The 14,178-nt window shown below is 57.0% G+C and overlaps 1 protein-coding gene across 4 annotated transcripts in view; it reads left to right on the top strand.

Moving 5' to 3' along the window:
* Window positions 1–14,178, top strand: part of PITPNM3 (PITPNM family member 3) — a 91,614-nt gene that overhangs the window by 67,231 nt on the left and 10,205 nt on the right. For 3 of the 4 annotated variants that reach the window (XM_036341205.1, XM_036341204.1, XM_036341206.1), the window contains 9 exons: window positions 343–524; window positions 3,150–3,298; window positions 4,514–4,684; window positions 5,913–6,107; window positions 6,625–6,773; window positions 9,184–9,300; window positions 11,980–12,096; window positions 12,443–12,591; window positions 12,826–12,975. In XM_036341205.1, coding sequence (XP_036197098.1) covers window positions 343–524; window positions 3,150–3,298; window positions 4,514–4,684; window positions 5,913–6,107; window positions 6,625–6,773; window positions 9,184–9,300; window positions 11,980–12,096; window positions 12,443–12,591; window positions 12,826–12,975 — 1,379 coding nt within the window. The remainder of the gene's footprint in view (window positions 1–342; window positions 525–3,149; window positions 3,299–4,513; window positions 4,685–5,912; window positions 6,108–6,624; window positions 6,774–9,183; window positions 9,301–11,979; window positions 12,097–12,442; window positions 12,592–12,825; window positions 12,976–14,178) is intronic. The other variant, XM_036341207.1, reaches the window with a different exon arrangement.

The following is a 14,178-nucleotide window of genomic DNA, read 5'->3' as shown; positions in this document are numbered from 1 at the left end:
ACGAAATCCAGATCACAAAGTATATATTATATCTCAATCTCACAGGAGTAGCAAGAGATTACTACCACAGGGGAGGAAATGGAGGCCCAGGGGGGGCTAATTTGGGGTCGGGTCCCCAGGTAGCTGCCCCGAGTCCCACTAACTCGCCAATCCCTTTGGGGGCAGGAGACAGCCCTGTGACTGAAATCCCACCACGACTGGATGGCGGCTCTCATGCTTCTTTTGGAAGATGCGCTGCCTCTCACGTCTAGGAGAAAGGGGCTCCTTGTGGCTGGGGAGGAGGCAGGGCCCCAGAGTCCCCGGTGACTGCAGTGCCCTCCTGCCCTCCCCTCGGTCCCACAGGACGCCCCGGGGGTGGAGGAGGAGTGCAGTCTGGCCAGCAGCAAGCGGCTCAGCAAAAGCAGCATTGACATCTCCAGCGTGTTAGAGGATGAGGAGCCCAAGAGGCCGTTGCCACGGAAACAGAGCGATTCCTCCACCTATGACTGCGAGGCCATCACCCAGCATCATGCCTTCCTATCAAGGTAACCATTCCCTGCATCCCATCTTCCTTCGGCAAAGCACCCGGAGCAGAGAGCACCTCTGCTTAGCGTCCTAGGGGTGGCTCAGGACCAGCCACATGTCCCAGGTCTTTCCTGGGGGGCCCGGAGTCAAGCCTGAGCCCGAGGCTGCTCCCCATGGGCCCCGGGCTGAGACCCTGGGCCCTGAACTCTGTCTCTGCTCCACCCCAACTTTCAGGGGGAGGGGACAAGCAGTCGCACATTGCCGAGCCTCAGGCTCATCTTCTGCGACATGGCAAATGGGGCCCAGCCTACTTTCCTGGCCGTTTTAAGAACCTGGTGTGTGTTTTGTGAGCGACTCCAGGCGTGTGTTCTTACTGTTTCTCAGACGAGGCAGCAGAGGCCACGTCAGTCAGGGAGGTTCCTGGGGCCACACAGCCAGGGACGAGAGCTGGGCGTGGCACCGGTTCCCCAGCCCCCAGCCCCCAGCACCCTTTCCTCATCGGTGCCAGGGCCTCCATGGAGCCGCCCACCCTTTAACCCTCTGGAAGGGTCATGGTCATCGACACCGGCTAACTGAACTATCCGCACGTTGTTCAGGATACATACAAGCAGGCATTGAGCACAGACCCACACCGGAAGGAATGCCTCTTCCCTTTCTCCTCAATTCTTTCCTCCGTCGCTCCCTCCTTCTTTCTTACCCAAGTGATAAGTAGCACGAGGCCAGCTCAGCATTTGGGAAAGAGACCGCCTCACCACCCAGAGGGAACCATGCTGATGCTTTGGTGTTATTTTTGTTCAGTTATATATATATTTTACATGCTTTGCAATTAGTGTTACTTTAAAAAAAACAAGCCCCACACACCTACCCTTATAGTGTGATTTTTCCCCCTGTATAATTAAAAATACTTGGTAGAGCCCTAGCTCAGTGGATAGAGTGTCGGCCTGTGGACTGAAGGGTCCTGGGTTCGATTCCGGTCAAGGGCACATGCCCAGATTGCAGGCTCGGTCCCCATTGGGGGGTGTGCAGGAGGCAGCCGATCAGTGATTCTCTCTCATCATTGATGTTTCTATCTCTCTCTCCCTCTCCCTTTCTCTCTGAAATCAATAAAAATATATTTTAAAAAAAATAATAAAAATAAAAATACTTGGTAGATAGCCTTAACAATATTTTACTGAGTAAATGGACACATTTACTTAATCCCAGTCACTGGACGCTTTGGCTTTTTCCAATTCTTCAAACTTATAAATAGTGCCCTGGTGACGACCTTCGTGCATCAACATTCATGTGCATATTCGGGCTATTTTGTTTGCATGCATTCCTGAAGGAGGAATTATTAGGTCAGAGGCACTGCAAAGTGAAATCTCTGGCTATTTAAAGCCCCTCCGACAGACGATTCTTTCAAAGAAAAGCAGTTATGTTTCAAGTCTGAGCTGCAAGGTAAAACCTCCACATTTCTGGTTCATCCTTGAAAAATCCTTTAAGAAAACCCCACATGTGCAGAGTGACAAGAAGTTGGAGGCTCTCAGTAGCTGGTCCGACGCAGCCAGCTTTTCCCTCTGGTGCAGGGACAGATGGCTGTTTCTTTGGCAATTAAGTAGTTGGCGGGTGTTTAGGGACCACGCTGTACATGGAAGTCGTATTGTTAAACGCCAGTCATCGTCCTCACGGCGAGATGCTCACACCACCCGAGGCAGAGGCGTGTGGCATGCGGGACCCTCGCTCACACCCTGTGCCAACTGTGATTCCTAAAAGTCCCTTTCTCTTCCAACTGGAGTATGTCAGTCAAATCTGCGTTCTATTAATCAATTCATCAATCACGTAATCCCACGGGATTGTCTTAAACGCAAGGCCACCAGCTAGAAGGTCAGGGAGGGCCCAGTTTTCCTGCCCTTCCCGGGCAGCCTGCTCTGGGCCTGCGGCTAAACATCAACTCAGACTCTTTGGGGGCACTGCGTGCCTGGGATGCGAGTGATTGGAATTCTGGGTCTGGCCGTTTTCTCTTTAAGCTCTGCTTCCTCTGCAGGCGGGCGGGGCGGGAAGCCGGAGCTGTGTGCATCTGTGTCTGCGGGTTGCCTGGAACATGAGTTACAACGAGAGCCCTAATCTGGCAGGACTGATACCGCCCAGCTGGTCTGTGTCGTGGCCAGCTGGGCTTCTCTGGTAGCTGGGGCCGGGATTCGCAGTGTGGCCATCACAGCCCCGGCACGAGGGGCAGGCCTGGCAGCGCGTGGGATGCTTAGTGGGCCCAGGTCCTCGGCCAGTTGCGGTGGATCGAGTTTCATTGGCCGCGCGGATTTGTTTAGGTGTTGTCTGTGGCTGCTCGCATGCTACACGGCGGAGTTAAGTAGATGTGATGGAGACCATATGGCCCTCAAAGTCTAAAATATTTACCATCTGGCCCTTCACGGAAAGAGTGGGCCGATGACCCCTGCCTTCGCCAAATGTTGGCCAGGCCTCGGTGGCCAATGCTGAGAGGTTGCCAGCTTGTGTTGATGGCGTCTAGCGAGTGGTCTCTGGTTCTGGGCCTGGCCCCAGAGATGGAGGGCTGGGCTCTCTGTACGCAGACCTCAAGCCGCCCTGCTGAGCGGATGCTTCCCTTCCCCGGCCCTTCCCTAATCCGCCGCCTCTGTCTCCCCGCTCCCCAGCATCCACTCGAGCATGCTGAAGGATGAGGCCGAGCCCCCTGCGGTCAGCCTGGGCCGCTTGGACTTTGACGTGTCTGACTTCTTCCTCTTCGGCTCGCCCCTGGGCCTGGTCCTGGCCATGCGGAGGACGGTGCTGCCCGCGCTGGACGGTGGGTGAGGCACAGCCTGGGGCTGAGATGCCTTTGTGTCACTAGCCCACTGTGTTGGGGCCTCAAATTGGGGAGAGTGGGGCGTCGGGGGCAGGGGGAGGGTGGGTCACGGAGTTGGGGTAGGTGGACAGAGAAGAGAAGAAGGAGGAGGCGGAGGGGAGAGGAGGAAGAATGGGGGGGTCGTTTCGCAGATGGAGCAAAGGTGAGGCAGCCTCTGGTGGATCTGACTGTCCTTGCCACATGCCCCTGGCTGACCTGTGGGCCTGTTGTTCAGTTGTCATGCTCTGTGGGAAGAGAAACCATCACTAGTTGCCCTGTTGCCCCCACCCTCTCCTTCCCCAGTGTCCAGGCAGGCCCACTGCAGCCAGGCCTGCCTTGGTGCCTTTGCTCACACAATGCCCACAGCCTTGAATGCCGTCCTCATTCCTCTGAAATGCACACCCAGGTGGTTTCATGGCAGGTGGCTGAGCCATGATTCTGAGGATGCAAGAGGCTGGAGGCACCTTGCAGATGCACACACCAGGGCTTCTCAAACTTCTTTTGTCCCAGAGCTCACTGACGATCTACAGAACAGAACAGAGAAACAGGGCGGGGCTCTGCATGACATGGGGAGAGAGAGGAGGCGGGACCCCACGGCTGCTCTGATGTCACTAAGGAACCCTAAGGCTCCCTGGACAGTGGTCAGTCCAGTCCCCTGACATAGAGGGACAGGGAGACGCACGGAGGAGAAGAAGGCCTCAGTGGAGACACCTGCTGGTCTGTGAGGGAAGTGTACTGCCGGCTCTGGCAAACCAAGAACTACCACCAGGCTAGGAGTTGGGTGGGGGCTGGAGGAAGGGGCAGCTGACCCTGAGGAAAAGAGCCTGGGTCGGCTGCATAGGTCAGGTAGCCACTAAGTGAGAGTGGAGAGCTGAAAGGGGAAAGTGGGCCTGCTGGGAGGAGGGCAGCTTGAGCCAAGGCCCAGGGAAAGCTAGCCTGCTGGGGGCTTTCACATGGCCACCGTGGTGCAGTCCGGGTGCCTACAGCAGCGCTCCCAGGTGGGACCCATGGGCAAGGCCTTGAATGCCAAACTGAACGTGTGGCTTTGATGCTGGTGGCGGCAGGGAGCCATGCTTTTCTTGAGCAGAGGAGCAGGCTACGCAACGCTGCACTCAGGGAAGCCTTCTAGGGCCGAGTGAGCGGGGACCAGCAAGGGGCTCCCTGTGTTGCTCCCAGGACTCCAGGTGCGTCCGGCCTGCAGCCAGGTCTACAGCTTCTTCCACTGCGCAGACCCTTCCGCCTCACGGCTTGAGCCGCTGCTGGAGCCCAAGTTCCACCTGGTGCCGCCCGTCAGCGTGCCCCGCTACCAAAGGTTCCCGCTGGGCGATGGACAGTCCCTCCTCCTCGGTAGGCTCCTGGTGGGGGTGGGGGGAGCATGTGCTGAGCCAGAGGCCGGGCCCCAGCCAGGCGCACTCCAGGGTCCTCGTCTCAGGTCCAGCCTCTCCAAGCTGTCAAGCTGATGGAGTGACTAGACCCATCTGAGCAGGCGCTGTGTGCTCTGGGGGCACAGGACAGGCAAACGGCTGACTCACTTGCTTTCCAAGCAGCCCACCTGTGCGAGCACCTGCTCTATAGGAGCAGCTTGGGTTTCAGAGACCCGAGCTCTGCTCCCTGACCAGCTTGCTGGCTAAGCTCCTGGGTCCGGGGCCAGCATGATACTCGTGCTGTCAGACCTCATTGGCAGGCCCGGGTCCAGCTGAGTGCTGTTGCCCAGTGCCCAGCCTGCACTCGGAGGTGCAGGGCGGGAGGTATCTCATCCCAGCAGGCCTCACGAATACGGGGCTTTTGACCAAGGCTCTCAGATGGCTGGAGAAGAGCTGGGGGAGGGGGGATGTTGGGGGATCTTCTAGGTCGAGCAGAAGCAAGGGCAGGTGGGTTTGGGGGAGGCCAGTGAGGCCAAGGGGAGGCCTGTACTGGACAGTCAGGGGCTTGGAGATGCAAGCCTTGGCTCCACCCCCCTGAGCCTGTTCAGAGGTGTGGCCAGATTGTGGGGGGAGAGAGCTGTGTCTGTGGCTCATTCAGGATGTAAACCCGCCCCCCCGCCCCCGTTTCAATGAAAACTCAATTTCCAAAGTCCCACTTTGTCAGGAGCTTCCACCGACAGAAGAGGCTCTGAAACCTCCCTCCCCGACCCTACAGTGTGTCCCTCTTCGGTCAGGGCATGCCCCCGCCCCCAGAGCGCCCCCCAGCTCCAGGCTGCGGTGCCCATGCACTTCTGGGCTCAGCCACAGGCCCTTGCAGCTCAGGGGGGAGGTCTGATACAAGAGCACATGGTTTGGGTCACCCGTGACCTTAGCTGGGGTTTGAGGGTCCTCTCCCAGGGGCGCCATCGGCAGCTCTGTTAGGGGAGGAGTGATGGTTGGGACCCTGACTTGTGCCCACAACTTAGAGGACATGAAACCCGACGATGTATTATGGGGAAGGCGTCCCAGCCAGGTTCCGGGGGGTGAGAGGTGCAGGTTGCCCGTCTGGGGTGAGAGAGCAGGGCCGGGGGTGGTCATCTCTGAGCGCCTGCCTCCCACCCGCGTGGGGCCGGCACAGCTTGGCTCTGTTTGAGACGAAGTTCTCCCTCCAGCGGATGCCCTGCACACCCACAGCGCCCTCTTCCTGGAGGGAAGCTCCCAGGGAAGCCCGCCGATGGTGGATGCCCCCGCCTCGCCCCCTCAGGCCCCGCGGCCCCAGCGCCCGGGGCGGAGGATGAGCCAGGGCAGCTCGCACAGCGAGAGCTCCGAGTCCTCAGACAGCCTGGCACCCGTCGGCGCCTCCTGCAGTGAGTGAGGGTCATCTGGGGGTCTCCCTGGGTTCAAGGGAGAGGAACCTACCTCTGGGCGGCCGCTGGTCCACCGCCAGAGCTGCTGGGGGCAGGGAGGAAGGGTAGCTGAAATCACACTGAACTCTGACCTCAGAGAGAGCTTTGACCCTGACTGTGGCATGGGCCATGACCCCTCCTGGCACAAACTGAGCTCTGACCTCGGCCAGAGCCCAGATGCCAACATTCAGTTTCCCCACTGGGAATCCTGCTGACCGGCAGCCTGGGGGTGGGACCATGGACGCCTCCGTGGGTCCCCATTCCTGGGGACCACGCTGGGGCATGTGTCCTAGAGGAGGGGTGGGTGGGAGGTGGGGGGGGATCCATGTCCCAGAGCTCATTGTGAGTGGGGTGCCGGCCTCGCACTTGCACCCCGAGTGGGACGTCCACCACTGCGCCTGTGCACGGGTCCCACACTGCCCCTTGGGTCCAGGCCCAGGCAGTCTGCTCTGTCCTCACCTCCCTCTCGGCCCCACAGTCACAGCCAAGTGGTGGGGTGCCAAGCGCATCGACTACGCCCTGTACTGCCCTGAGGTCCTCACCGCCTTCCCCACTGTGGCGCTGCCCCACCTCTTCCACGCCAGCTACTGGGAGTCCACGGACGTGGTGGCCTTCATCCTGAGACAGGTACTCCCCCCTCAGGGCCCGCTGCAGCTCCTGCCCTTCTGTGTCTGGAGAAGAGCTGGGCGCCGGCCGCCGGCCGCTGGGAAGTCCTTGCAGCACTCAGCCAGGTGGGAAGGCGACGGTCAGACAACGGGCTTCATAAGGAGCCTGGTACTTTCTAGAAAGTTAGATAGAAACTACATGGGAGAATGTACCCAAGTTTCAACTTGGAGACCGGAGTAATAAAGACCTGCCCTCTGTGGTCTCAGTGCCCTGGTCCATAGGTGGCACAGGCCAGTGAGTGGGGAGAGCCTGGGGGAGGAGGTGCAGAGGTAGGGGGCGGGCCCCGGTCACACACAGCCTAGATGGCCAAGGTCAGGAGTCTGATGCTATGCAGGGTCCAATCAGGAGCCATGGCAGAGTTTTGAAGAAGGGAGAGATATCAACTGACTTGTGTCTTTAGAAGGAAGGCTGCTGTTTGTGGGGAGAAAGCATGAGGCAGACAGGAGCCCAACTTCACGAGGGCAGCTGGGGCTGAGGTGCTGGTGGGGAGGCGCTGAGGGTTTGAGCTGCGGTGACGGGACCTGCTGACGTCTGCGCTGTAAGGGAGAGGGGAGCCTACGGGTCCTGTTCCACTTGAACATTTACAGGAGGGCCATTCCTTACGGTTGGGGAGGAGCCGGGCAGGGGTGGGGGTGGGGAACGGAGTCTTGTATCTGGGCCTGGGAGGGTGAGATGCCTGTTAGATGTTGAGAGGGAAGGGGAGTAGAAAGTCCGGAGCTTGGGAAGGTGTCAGGCTTAGTGATAAAAATGTGGGTGATCAGAGCTCGGATGGCGGATGGCATTTAAAGCCAGTGACAGGGTGACAGGTACAATGCTCCGACTTTGACACCAATTCCAAAGTGTGGCATCTTCCCCGCACCGAGCAATTCTCCAACACCAGCCGGGTGCCTCACAATTCAACGCAGTTCTGACACTGCCTACCTGGAAATAGCTCAGATCCCACAGGGTAACGGAGCAGTCCCACAAGGCTGACCTCACCCGCCTCAGACGCCAGTCGCAAGTCCGGGTGCCGCCTGGGCCTCTGATGGACTGGTCAGAGGTTCCCATTTCCCTTCCTGGGGTCTGATTACTGTAATTTGCTAGCGTGGCTCACAGAACTCAGACATTTTCCTTACTAGATGACAGTTTATTATAAAAGGATATAACCCAGGGACAGGCAGATGGAAGGGACGCATAGGACAAGGTGTGGGGAAGTGGCGGGAGCTTCCCTGCCTCCCCTGGGATGCTGCTCTTCCCAAATCTCCACGTGCTCACCCAGCTGGAAGCTCTGCGAACCCTATTTTTGGAGGTTGTTATGGAGGCTTCACTACTAGGCTCGATGGAGTAAATCGTTGGCCACTGGCCAACCTCCAGCCCCTCTCTCCTCTCTGGAGGTTAGGGGTTGGGACTAAAAATTTAAACCATCTATTCACAAGGTTGGTTTCCCTAGCAACCAGCCCTCCCTCCCCCCGCCAAGTCACCTCACTAGCATAAAAGACACCTTTGTTGCTCTCATCACTTGGGAAATGATATGGATTTTAGAAGCTCTGCACCATAAATGGGGATGAAAAACAAATATATATTTCTTATGATAAATCACAACACCACAGACACTGAGGGAGTTTCCATAGAGAGAGAAGTTCAAGGCTGAGTCCTGCAGCTCCGAGAGAGAGAGGAGGAATCACTGAAGAGCAAGAGAGGATGGGTGAGAGAGGACCTTTGAGTGGGGCAGAATGGAAGTCATGGGCGGGGCTTTGTCGAGAATGGCTTCAGTGGAGCAGTGGGGACAGAAGCCTGATTGGAGTGGGCAGAGGGAGGAGGCAGGGAGGGAGGGGAGACAGAGCACAGGGTAAGAGAGAGCAGAAATGTGATGATCATTGGAGAGACACCAGGGGTCCTAGAGAGAGTGTTTTTTCTTTCTTTAAGGTGAGCACGATTATAGCATATTTGTATGCAAAGGAGAGTGGTTCAGTGGAGAGGGACTGATCAGTCCATTAGGACTGAGAGGGAATGCTGCAGGAGCAATGGCCTTGAGTGGCAGGAGGGGCTGGGATCAGGACTTCAGTGTCCTTAGGTGAGGGTCCCCTACCTAACAGGAGGGGAGACAGAGAATGGGTACAGACACAGATAGCTGTGCAGTCTGGGTGTGGAGGATAGAAGCTGCTCCCAGGCCAGAAAGCATTTGTGGGCCTGTGTGCTCTGGCCCCAGCGGTCAGGACAGGAGGGCAGGGACATGGGTCCTGGGGTCTCCAGCCTCCTGAGGGTTCCAAGCTGGGAGGTGAGGAGGCTTGGGGTGGGCCTTCTGGCTGCAAGGTGATGGGCCCTGACACCCTGGGAGGGAGGAGGAGGGGTGGAGATGGCCTGACCTGGAGCCCTGCTTGGCGTCTATTAGGTGATGCGCTATGAGAGTGTGACCATCAAGGAGAGCGACGGCTTGGATCCTGCCACCCTGAGCCCCACTAACCCACGAGAGAAGTGGCTTCGTAAGAGGACCCAGGTCAAGCTGCGGGTATGTGCTGGTGGGAGTCACGCACTGGTTGGGAGGTGAAGTGGGGTTGCCCTGGGGCCTGGGGCATTCACATGGCAGGTAAGGCCTTTGATTTGCCCCTCAGACCTGAGCGCTCACACATACTGGGCTTCATGCTTAGATGAGGCCCAGGGTGCTGCAGTGGGGGTGGGGTGGGGTGGGGTTTGGGGGTGTGTGTAAGATGGGAGAGTTGATTCCAGGTGGCCTGAATCCAGAGGAACCTGAAGAATGGGGGTCCAGGGCACTAGGGATGCTGAGATGCCAATTACGGAGCAACTGCTCTATGCAGGGCCTCTAAGATGTAGATGTGAATTGGAAAGAGCCCTGTCCAGGATTACAGGGCTCACAGTCTGACTCACCAAGTATGGTCTGAAGAGAGATTTGCCATGACAGAGGGAGGCAAAGCGTAGGAAAGAGAAAGAAAGGAGAATTGCAGGGCAGGACATGCATGGCTTCCATGAGGAGTCATCTTTAAAATAGGAGTTTGCTATACACACTGATTTATTCACTCAGTAAACAATCAGTGCCCACTGTGTCCCTGGTCCTTTTCTAGGGAGTGGGGAATAGGCGTTTACAGACACAGCCACTGCTGTGGGGGACACTTCCAGTCTGGTGGGAAGATCCAGACAGAGACCCCACAAGGAGTCCTAAAAGGTAGAAGGTGCTCAGTGCTCCATGAACGGACTCTTCTGTGTTTTGACATATTTATTGAGCTATAACTCAGGTATTATTCACCCACTTAAAATTCAATCGGTTTAGTATGTTCACTGATGTATGCAACCTGGCATTTCATTATTTCGAAAAGAAGCACCTTTCACCATCATCCCCCAGCCCTAAGCAATCAGCGATCTACTTTCTGTCTCTACAGATTTGCCTATTCTGGACATTTCACATAAACAGAATAACACAACATGTTGTCTTTTGTGACTGATTTCTCTCACCTGGCATCATGTTTTCAAGGTTCACCCATGTGATCGCATGTATCAGTACTTCATTCCTTTTTATGGCTGAATAATATTCCATTGTATGGATGTACCGCATTTTTGTTTACCCATGAATCACTTTTTACCCTTTGTCCACAATGAATAATGTTGCTCTAACTATTCGTGTGCAGGCTTTTATGTGAACAGATGTTTTCATTTCTCCTGGGCATATACCTAGGAGTGGAATTGCTGGATCAAAGGGTAACTCTAGTTTAATAATTCGAGGAACTGCAAAATTTGTCTAAAGCAGCACCATCACTTTCCATACCCTCAGCCGTGTACGAGGGTTCTGAGTCCTCCACATCCTCACCAACACATGTTATTATCTGTCTCTTGGATTCCAGTCATCCTAGTGGGTGTGAAATGGTATCTCATTGTAGTTTGATTTGCGTTTCCTTGATGACTAACTAGTAAGGTCGAGCATCTTTCCATGTGTTTGTTTCCATGAACCAACTCTTCTCCCTCCCATGTTCCTGTGAGGGGGCCTAGGTCCCGCCCTTGATGGGGTGTCCCCAGGGCAGGGTTAGTGACTGGTTCCTCTTTGTGTCCTCCAAGCCCAGCCGAGGGACCTATGCAGACGAGGTGAGGTGGCTGCAAATGTTTGTTGAACTGAATTAAAATTCCCTGGGGACTGAGAGGAGGTAGAGGCCCTTTTGAGGTGTCCAAGCAGTGTTTCTGGGAGGGGACAAGATTGAGTCAGGTCATAGTGGATGTGCTGGAATAGGGGGGCAGGAGGCCAGCGATGACATGTAGAGTGAGGGGCCCAGTGTGAGCCTAGGCCTGAAGGCCACTGCAGAGCCCAGCCTGAAAGGACCAGAGGGGCTTGGAAGGGGAGCAGGAAAGAGGGCTGAAAGGCTGCCCGGGCTTTAATGCTGAGCTCATGGTTTGGACTTCATTTGGGTGTTCCTGGGATTAACAGATTGGTGCTTTATAAAGCTGGTGGACCTGCCGGGAGGGGGGGTGTGTGTCTGTTTTTGAATATGGAGCTTCATTAAGAAGCCATTAGCAGAGCCCAGGCGAGAGAGAACACGGTGTGGGGTAGAGGTGCCATGTGGGCAGTTCTGTAGGGGAAGGGCCACCAGATTGAGTGGCTGCGGTGTTGAAGCCAGGCCGGGAGTCAGGGTGCTGGCCAGTGGAGGCCTCTGAGCTGCAGAATGAACTGACGCTGGAAGGGAAGAAGGGTGGGATGTTGGGATGGCTGCAGAGAGAATGATGCGATGTCCGGGATGGCTCCGGACCCTCTGGGGTGGGGTGGGGTGGGGACTCAGCAAGCGAAGGGCACCAGAGTGGGTGCGAGTGGCTCGGCGGAGGAGCTGGTGTCAGGCACACGATCCTCTCTGCTCTTGTACATCCTCACGAAGAAGTGACAGACGGTGAATGGCTGTGGGTGTGAGCAGAGAGGTGGAAGGAAGAAGCGAAGTGAGTGGACTGGCAGTTTCCAGCCTAGGAAACTAGGAGGGTGCCAGGCTGTGAGGACTGGCGGTTCCTTGGGGCCGTGGGGACAATAGAGAGCAGAGGATGCTCATCACCAGGGACCCCAGCACTCGACGGGGACAGCGTTAGGGTCTTAGGGTCTGTTTTTCTCGTGTGAACGTGTCTTGGGAGCTCTAATGGGGGCTCATAGGAAGGCATTAGCAGGTCCATGTCCCTCCAGCTGAGCTGGTTTCTGTCCTTGCAGAACGTCACTGCCAACCACCGGGCCAACGACGTGATTGCCGCCGAAGACGGCCCCCAGGTCCTGGTGGGACGGTTCATGTACGGGCCCCTGGACATGGTGGCTCTGACGGGAGAGAAGGTAAGAGGCTGGGCATCCCCCCCCCCTTGACTGCCCACACGTGCACCAGGTGCCTCGTGGTACCACATGGCACGAGGGCTGAGGGCTTTGGGAGACTGAGCTGGGAGACACCCTGCCTGGGGAGGTCGGAGGAGGGGGGGAAGCCAGGAAGCAGGGGTGAACTTGGTGCATCTGAGGGGCCAGTGGTGGCTGCAGTGGGGAGAGACGGTGGTAGAACCAGGAAACATCCGGCAGGACCCCAAGCCCCAGAGTCCTGTTTTGGCAGAGAGCTCCCTGGCCGAGCCCCCAAGCCAAGCCTGCAGCCCCCCAGTCTCAGTGCGTTCCCTGGCCCCCTCGCTGCCTGCAGGTGGACATCCTGGTGATGGCGGAGCCGTCCTCGGGCCGCTGGGTGCACCTGGACACGGAGATCACCAACAGCAGCGGCCGGATCACCTACAGCGTGCCGAGGCCCCGGCGCCTGGGGGTGGGCGTGTACCCCGTGAAGATGGTGGTCAGGTGAGACCCAGGACCACTGCCCTGGCCCTTCCGGCTGAGCCTCTCCGGAAGATGGGGCCCTCGGCTGCTCTGTTTTGGGCCTCATCCCTGCCTGAGGGGAGAGAGAAAATGGCCGAGGTCATCCTCAGATTCCCTGGCCCCAGACTGAGCTCTGACCCAGTGGCACGCTGACCTCTGGCCCCCGGCTTAACCCCTGACCCGAGCACATGGCTGACCACCAGCGGTGCTTTTCAGGGGCGACCAGACCTGTGCGATGAGCTACCTCACGGTGCTGCCCCGTGGCATGGAGTGCGTGGTATTCAGCATCGACGGGTCCTTTGCCGCCAGCGTGTCCATCATGGGAAGTGACCCCAAGGTCCGGCCGGGGGCAGTGGACGTTGTCCGGTGAGTGCTACTTCCCTGCAAGGGATGTGTCCCCCAGGGGCAGGAGCCAGCGGACCTGGGGGAGAGAGATAAGCTTTTTCTGGTTTCCTCCAGGAATCCTACTGGCCTCGGGGCCAGGAGCCCGAAGCCTTAGCTTCACCTCCGGTGTTAATTTACCTGCGTCCCTCAGATACTTCCTGCTGTGTTCTAGACCAGATCCTCCTGCCCGCCCTGCCCTCCTTCCTCCGCTTACTCTAACTCAGTGGTTCTCAACCTTGGCTGCACATTAGAATCAGCTGGGAATCTTTTTAAAATCCTGATTTCTGGGCCTCATCCTCCGGAAATTCTGTTTCTTTGTTACTAATGTTGTGGCCCCGCCCCATAACAAAGAAACAGAATTTCCGGAGGATGAGGCCCAGAAATCAGGATTTTAAAAAGATTCCCAGCTGATTCTAATGTGCAGCCAAGGTTGAGAACCACTAACTCTATCTGAGCATTCTCTGCAGGGAATCGGGCCTGGTCTCTCACATTCTGACCCGAATCAGGATAAATCCGTGTGTTCTGATGATCTCCTGCTGTGTAACAAATGGCTCCAAACTTAGCTTCTTAAAATAATAATTATTATTCTGTCTCGTGGTTCTTCGGACTGTCGGGTTCTTTTGCAAGGTTCTCGTGTGTGGTGTCTCTAGCAATTTCAGTCAGAAGGTGGTCTGGGCTGGGGGTGTCTGAAGGCTCCCCTGGGCCGGATGTTCAGGAGGGCTGGCTCCTGACTGCATCTGCTGCCCTTGTCTAGGGGCTCTGTTTCTCCCCGTGGCTGCTGCCCTGGGAGGCCTCAGGGTATTCAGACATTGTACAGGGTGGCTGGCTCCCCCTGGGTCCCAGATCCAGGTGGAAGCTGCAAGCCTTCATACGGCCCAGGCTTGGGAGGCACAGAGCCCTTCCCATTGCATCCTGTTGGTTATCAGCGAGTGTGGTCACTCCAAGTGACCAGAACCCCAAGAGTGGAACAGGTCCTGGGTCCTGGGAGTCCTTGGTGTTGGGATAGTGACTGTCCGGCCTCGCCCCAGTAGCAGTGACCGCTTTGGGGAGAGAATACTATCCTGGCTCCTAGGAGACTGCTGACCTCATGATGCCCCGTGGGAACAGGTCATGGACAGGCTCAATGGCCTCTCAGGGGGCAACCTCCCCCGTATGAGTCTGTGCCACTTATTCCCTTGAACATCT

This window comes from Myotis myotis, unplaced genomic scaffold, assembly GCF_014108235.1.
Source record: "Myotis myotis isolate mMyoMyo1 unplaced genomic scaffold, mMyoMyo1.p scaffold_m19_p_17, whole genome shotgun sequence".
Classification (NCBI taxonomy): domain Eukaryota; kingdom Metazoa; phylum Chordata; class Mammalia; order Chiroptera; family Vespertilionidae; genus Myotis; species Myotis myotis.
Note: the sequence above shows the minus strand (reverse complement) of the source record. Positions and strands in the feature narration are given on the sequence as shown.